The 14,655-nt window shown below is 35.6% G+C and overlaps 1 protein-coding gene across 1 annotated transcript in view; it reads right to left on the bottom strand.

The window, feature by feature from the left end:
• KDM7A (lysine demethylase 7A) overlaps positions 1-14,655 on the bottom strand; it is a 52,295-nt gene that overhangs the window by 14,492 nt on the left and 23,148 nt on the right. The window contains exons 8-10 of the mRNA XM_012806246.2: positions 14,529-14,635; positions 6,202-6,293; positions 2,311-2,400 (exon numbers count right to left, since the gene is read on the bottom strand). Coding sequence (XP_012661700.1) covers positions 2,311-2,400; positions 6,202-6,293; positions 14,529-14,635 — 289 coding nt within the window. The remainder of the gene's footprint in view (positions 1-2,310; positions 2,401-6,201; positions 6,294-14,528; positions 14,636-14,655) is intronic.

The following is a 14,655-nucleotide window of genomic DNA, read 5'->3' as shown; positions in this document are numbered from 1 at the left end:
ATTCGATGGTATGCATACACCACAATTTGTTAATCCATTCCTGAGTGATGGGCATCTTTAAGTATATAGTTCAGTTGCATTATGTATATTCATACTGTTATACAACCATCACTACCATCCATCTCCAGAACTTTCTCATGTGCACAAACTAAAACTGTACCCACTGAATAGTAAGGAATTTCCTATTCTCCCCTGGCCCTAGCAACTATAATTTTTACCTGCACTCCTCTATGAATTTGACAACAGTAGGAACTTCATATAAGTGGAAGAATATACTTGTCCTTTGGTGACTGGCTTATTTCACTTAGAGAAATATCTTCAAGGTTCACCTACTTTGTAGCCCATGTCAAAATTTCCTTCTTCTATAAGGCTGAATAATATTCCATTGTATGTATATACCACAATTTGTTTATCTTGGCCCAACTCTGGCTATTGTACATAATGCTGCCATAAACACGGGTTACATACATCTGAGTCTCTGGTTGCGATTCTTTTGAGTATTGGGTAGCCAGGACTCACAACTCTAATTGTGGGTTTTCCCCCCAGTTTTTTGCCTTCAAATTTCTAAATAACATGTTTAAACTGTTTTTAGCTTCAATCATTACTGAATTCCTACTAATCAAAATGAAGTCTTAATCCTCACATACCTGTCCTAAACATACATGTTCCCCCTTCCTTCAATATTCAGTATTTAAACTGTACTCAGTAAAAATTATTGATAACCCAGTGCCATGTAATATACTATTATTACATTCCTTTCTTTTACACCCTTTGATATTCCTTTGAGTTACAACTGCCTCACTCCCCATCTGCTTTGTTTTCTATGAATTCATCATTAATTGATCTCCAAATTCTCCACTAGAAGAATACATTAGGTAATTCTTGTAGACAGCCTCCTAGATAAGACTGCCAGATAAAGTACAAGACACCCAGTTAAACTTGAATTTTAGGTAACAACCAATATGGAGCATTTCACTCTCCTGACTTATCCTGGACTGGCTGGTCTTTGGGGTAGACTTACTCTTCCAGGTATATTTTACCACTTTAAACTTACAGTATCAATTTGGAGTTGACACAGTTTCAGAAATGATACCTTCATTTATTTAAGTATTGTTTTACTTCCGTTAATAAAGACTTACAGTTTTTTTTCACATAGATTCATACCTATCTTATTAACCTTAGCCTTAGTTTTGGTTGTTACCATGCATGAGATTTATTTAAGATTAAATATATGACTTGATACTAAGTTCATTAATTTGTGATTAGTATCACTCGTTAAGAATAGAAAATATTTTTCTACTATAGCTAGAATATTTTTCTACTATAGCTACTACATGTTCAATTCTAACCATGCATATTAAACCCAGTATTTTTTTTTTGAGACAGTCTCACTTTATCATCCTCTGTAGAGTACTATAACATCATAGCTTACAGCAACCTCAAATTCTTAAGCTCAAGCCATTCTCTTACCTCAGCCTCCCTAGTAACTGGGACTATAGATGCCACAATGCCTGGCAATTTTTTGTTGTTGTTTGTTTGCTTAGCAGGCCCAGGCCAGTCCAATCCCATCAGCCCTGGTGAACGTGTCCAGGACCCTAACCACCGAGCTTCAGATGCTAAGCCCAAAAAGCCCAAACCCAGCATTTTTAATATTTCTTAGATGTATACTTCTTCCTATTCCCCAAACACAAACCTAATGTAAGCTGTGAAATTATCAGCTGTCCTTCATTCCACCACTTAATTTCCTCCATTCAAGCTAGATGCTAACCTTTCTAAAGAATTATTTTAATTAAAACATCTTTCTACCCTTAAACACCTAGAAGAGCCCTTAATTAATAAATTAAAACACCTAATCATAAATTTTTATGAGCTTCTATCAAAGGCATTTACTTGACCAAGTTGCTCTAGTATTTTAGTCCCACCCCACTATCCTCATCCCTTTCTCCAACCCAGCTTCTCTAGCATAACTCATCCCTCTTACATTTTTTCCTATTGTTCTAATTACTTAACAAGTATTCATGTCTAGGTAGCAGAAATTAACTGGATCTGAAAGTTGTATTGTTTAGTCAGTATTTTTTATTTTTAGAGTAGCCTGAAATAATCTAGTAACTGCTTAGTATTTCATTTCAATACAATACTCTAAATTTCTCTCTAGGAATTCTGAAGCTTGAAAACCTAAGAATCCACCCAAGGGTCATTCAATTATTTCTAAGTGTGTAAGGGTTTTCAAATGTTTGTAGTGAGGTGGTATATGTATTTGCTTTTCAGAGCAGACAGTAACAAAGCATTTACATGATAGTTTCTACTTACCTCTATTGCTCGAATTACTTTAGAAAGTTCTTTAATAAGATGTCCAGGTCTAACATTGTCTGGAATTTCAAAGGCATGTTCAGATACAAGCTGTATTTGGATAAGCAAAGATAAGAAAACCAAAGTTATTTACATTTTTTTACATAAAAACTAATTTACTAAACCAATTTTTGAATTTTCTAGGCTCTATAAACATAGTCAAACACTAGAAGCCATGTCTCAGAGTTCATGAAGTTGGTATAATACTATCTAAAGAGATCTTCATTAAAACATAAAAATTGTCTCAGCACCTGTAGCACAGTGGTTATGGCATCAGCCATGTACACTGAGGCTAGCGGGTTAGAACCCATCCCAGGCCAGCTAAACAACTATGACAACTGCAACAACAACCAAAAAAAAAATAACCAGGCATTGTAGAGGGCACCTGTAGTCCCAGCTACTTAGGAGGCTGAGGCAAGAGACTCGCTTAAGCCCAAGAGTTTGAGGTTGCTGTGAACTGTGACGCCATAGCACTCTACCAAGGGCAACAGGGTGAGACTGTCTCCGAAGAAAAGAAAAAAAACAAAAACATAAGAATCCTTAGATAGATTTGTTTCCCCGGTGAGTTTTGCTCTATATTAAGTAGTAACCTTGTACTTTACATCTCAAAGCCCACCATAATTAATTAAGTATAATTAAGCCTAATATTTAATTCATTATTCATAAAGTTTCTAAGGGAAATACAGGCACTGACATAATCCTAGTTGCTCTTAGAAAATCTAATTTGAGGCTCAGAGCCTGTGGCTCAAGTGGCTAAGGCACCAGCCACATACACCTAAGGTGGCAGGTTCGAATCCAGCCTGGGCCCACCAAAACAACAACGGCTTCAACCAAAAAATAGCTAGGCGTTGTGGTGGGCAACTGTGGTCCCAGCTACTTGGGAGGCTGAGGCAGTAGACTTGCCTGAGCCCAGGAGTTGGAGGTTGCTGTGAGCTGTGATGCCACAGCACTCTACCCAGGGGGATAACTTGAGGCTCTGTCTCAAAAAAAAAAAAAAAGAAAATCTAATTTGAATAAATTTTTGTAAACTGTTTTTCTTTTAATAATCAAAAGCAAAAGAAAAGGCCAGGCGCAATGGCTCACACCTGTAATCCTACCACTCTGGGAGGCTGAGGCAGGTGGACTGCCTGAGCTCACAGGTTCGAGACCAGTCTGAGCCAGAGCGAGACCCCATCTCTAAAAATAGCCATGTGTTATGGTGGGTGCCTGTAGTCCCAGCTACTAGGGAGGCTGAGATAGGAGAATTACTTAAGCCCAAGAGTTTGAGGTTGCTGTGAGCTGTTATGCCACAGCACTTTACTGTGGGCAGCACAGTGAGACTGTCTCAATTAAAAAAAAAAAGCAAAATCGAAAAATGATCCAATAATAGTAAACGGGAATTAATTGGTGAGTTACCATATTGACAGAACTGCAAGCTATTGTCATTAGTTATCATGTCCATTTCAAATATAAATCTCTGTATCTAAGTACCTTTTGCTTTTTAGACATACTCAACATAATAGTTTCTACTTTTGCTGTACACTTGGTTTTAGCATAATTTGTTAAAACAAGTTAATAACACAGTAATATTAAGGGCTAACATTAGAGTAACTAGGTACTCTAATATTAAGTATTTTACAAGTCTTAGCTCATTTAATCCTTCCAACAGCACTATGGCATTTTACAATTTCCCCCATTTTGTTACTGACGGAACTGAGGCACATTAGTTAGGTAACTTGCCCAAGTCACACAGCTGGTTTATTAGTAGCAAAGCTGAGATTTGATTCCAAACATCTGACTCCAGAATCCATGCTCCTAATCACTATACTAAGTTGCCTAAGTTGTAGAGCAAATTAATAGAGGGTTAACGTAAACAACATGCTATTTATTTATTTACTTTTAAGACAGGGTCTTACTCTGTTACCTGGGCACAAGTGCAGTGCTGTCATCATCGTTTACTGAAACCCCAAACTCCTGGGCTCAAGTGATCTTCCTGCCTCATCTTCTTGAGTAGCTGGAATCACTAGATGCAAGCCACTCCTAACAGCAATTTTCTTTTAGTATTAGTAGAGATGGGGTCTCGCTAAGTTGCTCAGCCTGGTCTTAAACGATCCCCCTGCCTCAGCCCCCAAAGTACCAGGATTACAGGTGTGAGCCACCACACCTAGCATATCATGCTTTTTAAAATGTGCTGTATGTATTAACTGTATTAATAACAAATTTTTTACTATGCACCAAAATCACCTGTGAACTTTGTCAAAAATAAAAGTTCAGTGGTTCACACTGGTAATCCTAGTAATCTGGGAGGCTAAGTCAGGTGAATTGCTTGAGCTCAAGAGTTTGAGACCAGCCTGAGCAAGAGCGAGACCCCATCTCCAAAAAAAAAAAAAAAAAATAGCTAAGCTTTGTGGTAGGGACCTGAAGTTCCAGCTACTCAGAAGGCTGAGGCAAGAAGATCGCTTGAGCCCAAGAGTTTGAGGTTGCTGTGAGCAATGATGCCATGGCACTCTACCGGAGGCAAGAAAGTGAGACTATGTCTAAATAGAGGTTCAGGTCATACTCTAGATCTATTAAATCAGAATCTCTAGAGAAGAATCCAGGGGCTTTATTTTTATACAATGCACTAATGGCAATTCTGATAAACTCACAAATTTGAGCACCATTTGTCTAAAGCCATTAGTAGAAAATGAATTATATTATTTTTGCAACATGCCCATTTTATCTTGTTATACAGGGTGGCCATAAAGTTCATGTGCAACTTAAAATGGTAAACGCTGTACAGTTTTAAATTTGCTTATGCTTTTCCTTCTTAAATGGATGATAACATCTTTGACAGTGGAAGACATGATTTTTATTTTCCTGGATGCTTTCACACTTCCTTGCTCTACTAGACACATAACAATGATAATAAAGTGACAGGGAATATACAGTTATTGGGATGGTAACCTACTAATTACTATTCTCCAATATCCCTTAAGAGCAGGATTTTTATTTCAAAGGGACACTCAAGAAATTAATTTGGACATGCATTTTCATTAGTTCACATATTTATCATTTATTGAAGTATTATGTGCAAAGTTCCATGGAGTTAAAATAAAGATAAGAAAGAAAGTTTCTGTTCTTCAAGAACTCATAAACCTGATGAAGGAGAAATGAGTACATTACTTTATATATATGAGTTGTAAACCTTCTGGCACAAGAAATATGCTATGGAATCATAAAAGAAATTAACACTAATTCCAAGTGGAGATCTGAGATAACCTTTGGAGGTGGTAGGAATCAATGCAAATATGACCAAGTTTTAATCAAAATGAAAAGCTCACGCTTAAACCTTGACCTCTCTGTCCTTCATTTGTACCAAAGTCTAGCAGAGGAGTAAAGAGCATATGCTTTGCAATCCCAGAATTACAAGCTTTAAGTTCTAATTCTACCAGTTCTCTTGGGCAAGTTACTTAAAAAACTCTTGAACCTCAGCTTTCCCATAGGTAGAACAGGACCCAGACCTTATGTAGTTGCTATGAGGATTAAACAAATTCATATATATAAAGACTAATAAGCATATTATAAGAGTCCAATACTATTTATCATTCTATTGTATCTACATGTTCATTTCTCAGTCAATATCCTAAATACACTTACTTTCTTTGCCAGATTAAAGACATACTTAAGTACTTAATTTTCATAAATATGAACAGAAACCAGTACATCTGTATTTATTGTATAATAAAATGCAGGTTGTACTTCAAATATTATCTCTATTTGAATCCCTTACTACTGATACTCACAAGCACTGCCACAACAGAGTAAGGACTCTATTTCCTTGATCTTGCCACATAAAAAGCAACAATGATTTCACCAAAGAGTATGACTTACTTCTTTTTTCATCCATAATTTTAAAGCAGTATGCAGTGCTTTCACTCCCTGTACTAGGTAAGTTTGAGGCTGGAAACCATCTTCTCTCAGTTCTGTAGGAATGAAAGTGGGATGGAAAAAGACTTTAAAGTGGTCTAAAGAGAAGGGATTAACTTTAAGTTTTGAGTAATCACCAAGTATGAAAATGTGTAACTTCAGCCGGGTGCAGTGGCTCACACCTGTAATCTTAACACTCTGAGAGCCCTAGGTGGGTGGACTGCTTGAGCTCAGGAGTTCAAGACCAACCTGAGCAAAAGTGAGACCCCATCTCTACTAAAAACAAAATACAATAGAAAAACTAGCCAAATGTTGTTGCAGGAACTTGTAGTTCCAGCTAGTCCGGAGGCTGAGGCAAGAGGACTACTTGAGCGAAGAGTTTGAGGTTGCTGTGAGCTATCATGATACCATGGCACTCTACCAGGGCAATAGAGTGAGAGTCTGTCTCAAAATGTATATCTATATAAAATAAAAATAAAAATTTTTTAAAAGTATAACTTTCAAATTAACAGAAAGACAAAAAAGTAGAAGAACACAAAACAACGCAAGAGACAAGAAAGAAAAAAACAGAACTGCCTTAAATGTAATTGTACTAAATGTTCTAGTAAAAATAAAGATTGTTCCTTCAGCCTAGAGGGGGAAAATTTTTTTAAAATAAGGAAGGAAAAAGAAAGAAAGACTATTCCATTAGATTTAAAAATATACTACAAGTACACATATAACATATAAAAAGAATACAGAAAGGTTTAAAATAAAAAGACGGGGAAAAGATGCCAAACTTTCGGGGGGAAGCTGGTATATCTATATTAACAGGCTGTCATTAATTAAAAGGTCATTTCATAACAACAAAGGATTTAATTCATCAGAAAGATATAAATAACCATATAAAATCTGTGCTCAATAACATAGGCTTAAAATATACAGAGCATTAACAAGACAGAACTATAAAGAGAAATCCACAATCATAATGGAAGATTTTAAAACATTTCTCTTTATAAATAAACTAAAAGAAAAAAAATCAGTAGACATATATTCAATTTTAACAATATAGGACTTGATTCAATGGCCATAAATAGAACATTATACCCAGAAACTGCAGAATACACATTTTTTTCAAATATACATAGAACATTTACAAAAAATCATCTATATGCTAGGGCCATAAACAAGTCTCATCAAATATCCAAGAATCTAAATCACAGAATTGTTCACAATGCAATTAAGCTAGAAATCAGTAACAAAATAACTGTAGAAAGCCCATATGTTTTGAATTTGCACAAATACTAATAAATAGATTGATTGCTAAACTAACATTTGGATCAAAAAAAAAAAAATACACATTAAGCCAGGCACACTCACTCACACCTATAATGCTAGCACTTTGGAAGGCTGAGGTGGGAGGATTACTTTAGGCCAGGAGTTCCTGGCCCAAACAATATAGCAAGATCCCATTTCTACAAAAAATAGAAAAATTAGCTGGGCAAAGTGGCATTCGCCTGTAGTCTTAGCTACTTGGGAGACTGAAGTAGGAGGGACCCCTTAAAGCCTACGAGTTTGAGGTTGCAGTGAGCTAGGATGCCACTACACTCACACCTGGACAACAAAGTAAGACTTTGTCTTCAAACAAACAACAAAATACTAAATTGGAAATCTTAAAGTATGTTGACTAAACAAGAATGAAAATATTATATCAAAATGTATGGTATATTATATACGTAAGAAAATGTATAGCTTTAAATGCTTAGATTAGAAAAAGAGGCTGAAAATTAATGAGCTGAGGACCCACTAAAAAGCTTTAAAAAACAAAAAAAAATTATGAACAAAAATTAGCAAAATAGAAAACAAAAGAATGTTAAGTCTCAAACTGGTTCTTAAAGAAGATATTAAAATTGATAAAGTAGGCACAAATACCTACTATCAAGAATGAGAAATCATCACAAATGCTACAGATATTAAGCACTTAAGAGGGATAACAGGAACTTTATGCCAACAAAAGTAATAATTTAGATAAAATTTCTAGATACATTCTAGAAACTAATTTGTCAAGATGGGCTGAATAATTAACTAGAAAATCTTAATATTCCTTTAATCACTAAATATACTGACTTAGCAGTCAAAAATCTTCCCAAAAAGAAAACTGTAGCTCCTGATGGCTTCCTCAGTGAGTTCTGTCCATCATTCAGGAAAGAAATCATTCCAAATCATACAGAAACTTCTCCAGAAATCAGAAAAAGTAATAATCCCAACTTTTTATCTGAGGCTATCATAACTTTCATACCAAAATCTAACAAGGATAGTAGGAGAAAACAAAATATAAACCAATATCACTCAGGGCCAAAATGCAAAAACTACACAGCACATTTATAGGTAATGTGTAAATATATATCCTATATTTGTATAAAATGTGTTTTACACATTTTATAAAGTATATTTTATATATTCTAGATATATTGAATATGGAACATATACAAATAGATAAAATATAAACCATACACTAACTTACTAGAATATAAAAAGGCCAAGGATGTATACCAAGTGTATATCAAGACCAAGGATGGGTTACTATTAGAAAATTAATGAATGTAACCACTAAATTAAAAGATTAAAGGAGAAAAATCACAGAACTAGAGAAACTCATTCAACTACCAGTCATCATTTTTAAAAATACAGAAAAAAAGCAATATTTTAGCTAACTTAGAATACATAGGGACTTTCTAAACCTGATAGAAGTTATAAACATAAAGCCACAGCAGACATAATACTTAATGGTATAAGGTTGAAAGCCTCCTTTTGACTCTAGGAACTTTAAAGATAAAGGTGCCCACCTTCACCACTTCTATTCACCATTGCCATAGAGGTCCTCACCAATCAAATAAAACCAATAAAAATAAATGAATAATATAAATATTAGGGGAAAAAAGGAATAAAACTGTCATTCATTGAGAACATATGTGATTGTGTATTTCAGAATCCAAAAATATCCTCAGATAAGTAATAGTTTTTAACAAGGCTGCTAGATACAGAATTAGTATAAAAATGAACTGCTTTGGCTCGGTGCCCATAGCTTAGCAGTTAGAGCACTAGCCATATACACTGGGACTTGTGGGATTGAACCTGACCCAGGCCTGCCAAACAACAATGACAGGTACAACCAAAACATAGCCAGGCATCGTGGTGGGCACCTGTATTCCCAGGTGCTTGGGAGGCTGAAGCAAGAGAATCCCTAAAGTCCAAGAGTTTGAGGTTGCTGTGAGCTGTGACACCATAGCACTCTACAGAGAGCAACATAGTGAGACTCTGTCTCAAAAAAAGAAAAAAAAATGAAGTGCTTTTATGTTCAGTTTCCCATGCCTAGTAGGTTGAACCATATATAACTGCCAATATGTGATCATTTTTTGAGATAAAAACCAGCAATTTCATATGGTCTAACCATACATATAACTATACATACATAATAATGATATATATAGTCCTTAAAAAAGTACCTTGAAATAAATCTAGTAAGAGACACATGTGTAAGATTTTTACCAAAAAGAAAATCATGGCTCGGCGCCTGTGGCTCAAGCGGCTAAGGCGCCAGCCACATACACCCAAGGTGGTAGGTTCGAATCCCCAGCCTGGGCCCACCAAACAACAATGATGGCTGCAACCAAAAAATGGCCTGGCGTTGTGGCGGGCGCCTGTAGTCCCAGCTACTTGGGAGGCTGAGGCAGGAGACTCGCTTGAGCCCAGGAGTTGGAGGTTGCTGTGAGCGTGATGCCATGGCACTCTACCCAGGGGGATAGCTTGAGGCTCCGTCTCAAAAAAAAAAAAAAAAAAAGAAAGAAAGAAAATCATGAAATGCTGAGAAGACATTTAAAAACATCTAAATAGGGTGGTGCCTGTGGCTTAAAGGAGTAGGGTGCCGCCCCCATATGCTGGAGGTGGTGGGTTCAAACTCAGCCCTGGCCAAAAAAAGAAAAAAAAAAAACTACATAGAGTTGTTCCATCATCATTTTTAGAAAATTTTACCAAAATGGATCTCTAGATTTAACATGTTCTAAGTCAAAATCCTCATGCCTTTATTTGGTTACCTGCTTGCTTTTAGAAATGGAAGGGGGTCAGCTTGTGACAAGGTTACAACTCCAAAATTTATATGGAAATGAACTAGCAAAGAAAAGTCAGGATACACAAGAAGAATAAAGTAGAAGGACCTACCAGATAGTCTTATTATAACACTAATAAGACAGTACTTGGTGGAGAAACAGACTACCAGCCCACTGGAACAAAAGATTGAGTGTACATATACCATGGGACCTTCACATATGTCAACATATGATATAGCAACAGGAGTGGTCTTTACCAAGACCAGAAAAAGAATAGACTATTTCAGTGGTTCTCAATCTTCCTAATGCCGCGACTCTTTAATACAGTTCCTCATGGTGTGGTGAACCCAACCATAAAATTATTTTCGTTGCTGCTTCATAACAGTAATTTTGCTACTGTTATGAACTGTGATGTAAATATCTGATATGCAGGATGTATTTAAGCAACTCCTGTGAAAGGGTTGTTCAACCCCCAAAGGGTTTGTGACCCACAGGTTGAGAACTGTTGGTGCTGAAACAAGTGGATATTTGTAACAAAATAACTAAACTATATCCCCTTCCTACTGTATCCACAAAGAAATCAACTGCAACTAAGTTAAAGGTCCAAATGCAAAGCACAAAATTGCAAAAGCTTGAAAACAATATCTGCAAGACCTCAGGTTAACAAAGAACTTACTAAGCAAGGCACTATCCATAAACACTGAGAAATACTATTTTAAGAAATTTGGTCCTTCCATAAACACTACAAAGAGAATAAAAAGATAAGTCAAAGATGTCTGTTACATATATTTCCAAAAGTACTAGGATCTGGAATATATAGGAACTCCTATAGATCACTAAAAACAAACAACTAAATTAAAATATTGGCAAAAGACCTCAACAGGTTTTTCAGTAGAGAGGAAATCCAAAAGACACACACATGAGAAAATGCACAATTATAAGGGAAATGCATACTAAAGGCACAAGGGACACCATTTTATACCTGTTAGATTTGCAAAAATTACAACCTAGAAATACTAAGTATTGGCCAGAATGCAGAACACTGGGAACTCTCATACCCTGTCAGGGAAATGGGAATTGGGGACAATTTGGCAAGAACTTCTAAATTCTTCCTATAACCTAGAATTAGGTCTATTCTTTGGAGTAATTCTTGCACTAGGTAACAAAGACAAGATTATCTTAGCAACATTTTCCAAAATTACCAAAAACCGAAAACCACCCCAAAATGTCCAATTGTAGAATAGGGTATATAAATCATGGTATATTCGTACAAAGAATATGATAGCAATGAAAAGGAAAACTACAGCTACATGCAAAAACATGAATGAATATCATAAACAATGCTGAGTAAAAGACAGCTGGTAAGAGATCATCAGCATAAATCTATTCATCAAGCTTTACAAATGGAGAAAATTAAACTTTTTAGTTTGCAATATAGGTAATAAAACTGAAGAAAAGAATTATCCCTAAAGTCAGGACAGTGGTTATTTCTAGCAGGAGAAAAAAAGGGTGTAATGGTAAAGATAAAAGGCAAGGTACTGGCAAGGTTATTTTTACTTAACTTGAGTAGTGGTTACCTGAATAACAGCTTTATTTATGCTTTAAACAGTACAAGAACGTGTGTGCATATATAGTGTTTGTTGTATGTGTGACCTATTAAGTATGTGTATGACATAGTTCACTATGGTAAAAGTAAAAACACAACATATTCACACGAATTTCTTCTCTGGGTTTTTAAACCAATATATAATGATCTAAAACACAGGTAAAATATGTTAGATATGATTCAAAATTCAGAAAAGCTGAAGCAAAGGATTTCACTTCTGCTCAGTGACTAATTTACTTACACAAATACAAACTGGTTGTTTTATTACCACTGACATGAAACACAGTTAAGAGTTTCATATATTAAAAAAAAAAAAAGAGTTTCATATAATCTACCCTTATTTAAACCATCATATAAGCCTCGTTAACAGTCTAATAGTTGTCAAACCATAGGCCATAATGGGAAGTACAAAGATTAAGGATGAAAGAACATAATTTGGGGTTATAAGATCATTATTTCTATTCCTAAGATGAATGCTTAAAACCATGGCAATTGCTCTAATGGTCATTTGGCTTTAGCCATCAAGAGACTGGATTCAATCACTAGTATTGCCAGGGATTCTGTACCAATCTTGCTGATAAAACATCTTAAAACAACCTACAAATAAATACCCTTTTATAGCAACCTTTAAAATAATTTTTTTATAGGGCCACACAATCAGGCCTCAATGTTTCTTTACTTTTGATGGCCTAACACAAAGACTATAAAGACTGTATAGTTATTTCTAGGACTAAGCAAATTGCTGCTGTGATTTCAAGAGTAACAGAAAAAAATTGTCTTTTAGATAAACTTTCCATTTGTTATAAAAAGTTGAATTATGTGCCTTTTTTAGACATTAAGGGAAAAAGAAGCCACTGTGCATCACTCCAGGGCCATGTGTATACATGCCTGTCTGTGAATAATTTCTCCTAGGAAAGAAAAGACAGCAGAAAGTACTCTAAACCAAGTACAGAAATGTCAACTTCTTAACTAGAGGGCTGGGTTTTATTTCCACAAAACAAAGACATCTGTAAGTGTTTTTGTAAGTATGTATAAGTGTTCAGCTTTTCTAGGCTTATATACTTAAATAGGAAACTATGAACTCTACTGTCCAATATTTTACTGAAAACTATATGTGACCACTCTATAGTCCAAGTAAAGAAAAATACCTGAAAACAATAAATAAGCCTGGGATTCACACTAAGGATTCCTCTGTGGACCAGAGACTAGTCTTGGGAAGAAAGGACCTATTCCTCCCCATCCATAGGATCCTACCTCCATCCTAAACATTTGCGGTACATCAAGACATCTGCTTCTAGTCTACACTGTACTGGGAGGTATGGGGTTTGGGGTGCCACTGTTATTTCCTTAATCTACTCAAAGGTAGCAGGGGGGCTTGAGACAGAGTCTCACTGTGTTACCCTCAGTAGAGTACCATGGATCACAACTCACAGCAACCTCCAACTCGTGGGCTTAACTGATTCTCTTGCCTCAGCCTCCCAAGTAGCTGAGACTACAGGCACCCGCCACAACGCCTGGCTATTTTTTAATTGTAGTTGTCATTGTTATTTGGCAGGCCCGGGCTGGATTTGAACCTGCCAGCCCTGGTGTAAGTGACTGACATCCTAGCCGCTGAGCTATAGGCACTGAGCCAGCTTCTTTTTCTTCTAAGGAAAAGAAAAATACATGAGTTTTATCATTTTAGTTCTGTATATGGTTTCCTGAAAATTAAATTTTTGGTTATTTCTTTTCATTTTACCTTTTCTTATGTAACTTTTACGTGGAAAAAGAAACAAATGTTCAGAATAAACTTTACTGTTCAATCTGTTTATATCTGTTCTTCTGAGAGTTATAAATTATAATAGCAGTACTATTTGGAAACTGACTAGTTAGACAACACAAAAACAGATAAACTATGTTCTCACTGGCTCAGGTACATGAAAGGCAGAAAATGAATAGAGGCAGAAGTGATTCAGTCTCCCAACTTGACTGCTCAAGGATTCTTAAGCCAAAATATAAAAATGTCAACATCTTGAATTCCACACTTTATAAAGTAGTTTTTGAGTTTAAATAAAGGGATGTTCAAGAAAATAATTTTCTTTAACTACAGAACATAACCTGACAACTGAAAAGTTGGTTTGCATGCTAAAAGATAAATTAGTCTCGTAGCATAATGGTCCTAATAGTGATGGTATAACATTACCTGATTCTCTCAGGATGTGAAAATTACACCTTCAATTTTTTAAAGCAAATGTTTGGGAACAAATAGTACGTAAGGAATCACTTGATATAAACAACGCTTTGGAGAGTAAGGCACTTTTACATGCTTAATGATGTATACTGGCTACCAGAGAACTAGATGAACACTTTCCAACATTACTTAGGTTGTTCTCAGAGAGTCCTTCACAGACTTGATTTTTTTAAGAAAACAAATTGTTAGCTTATGGACTAGAGACTCTAAGTCACTAAAGAGGTTTCTGCAGAAGGACGATCACGTATTTAAAAAAATAAATAGGCATGACATCTACATTCTATTAGAAAAAGGCCTGTCAGGTGGCTTTTAGTGGATTAACAAATATTATATATCTTATTATCTAAAAAATGCACAAATTATTAATTACCTTTCAGGGTTTCCAGCAAGTTTTTGGCTACAAACCAACATATGGCTTCAAAGAAAGGGAATTTGAAAAGATCTGGTGTTTTTAGCCTTTTCTCCATCTCATAACACCTAAACGAATAAAATTTGAA

Source organism: Otolemur garnettii, unplaced genomic scaffold (assembly GCF_000181295.1).
Source record: "Otolemur garnettii isolate 467f Iridium unplaced genomic scaffold, OtoGar3 scaffold00049, whole genome shotgun sequence".
NCBI lineage: Eukaryota > Metazoa > Chordata > Mammalia > Primates > Galagidae > Otolemur > Otolemur garnettii.
This window is presented reverse-complemented; position numbering and strand designations above follow the sequence as displayed.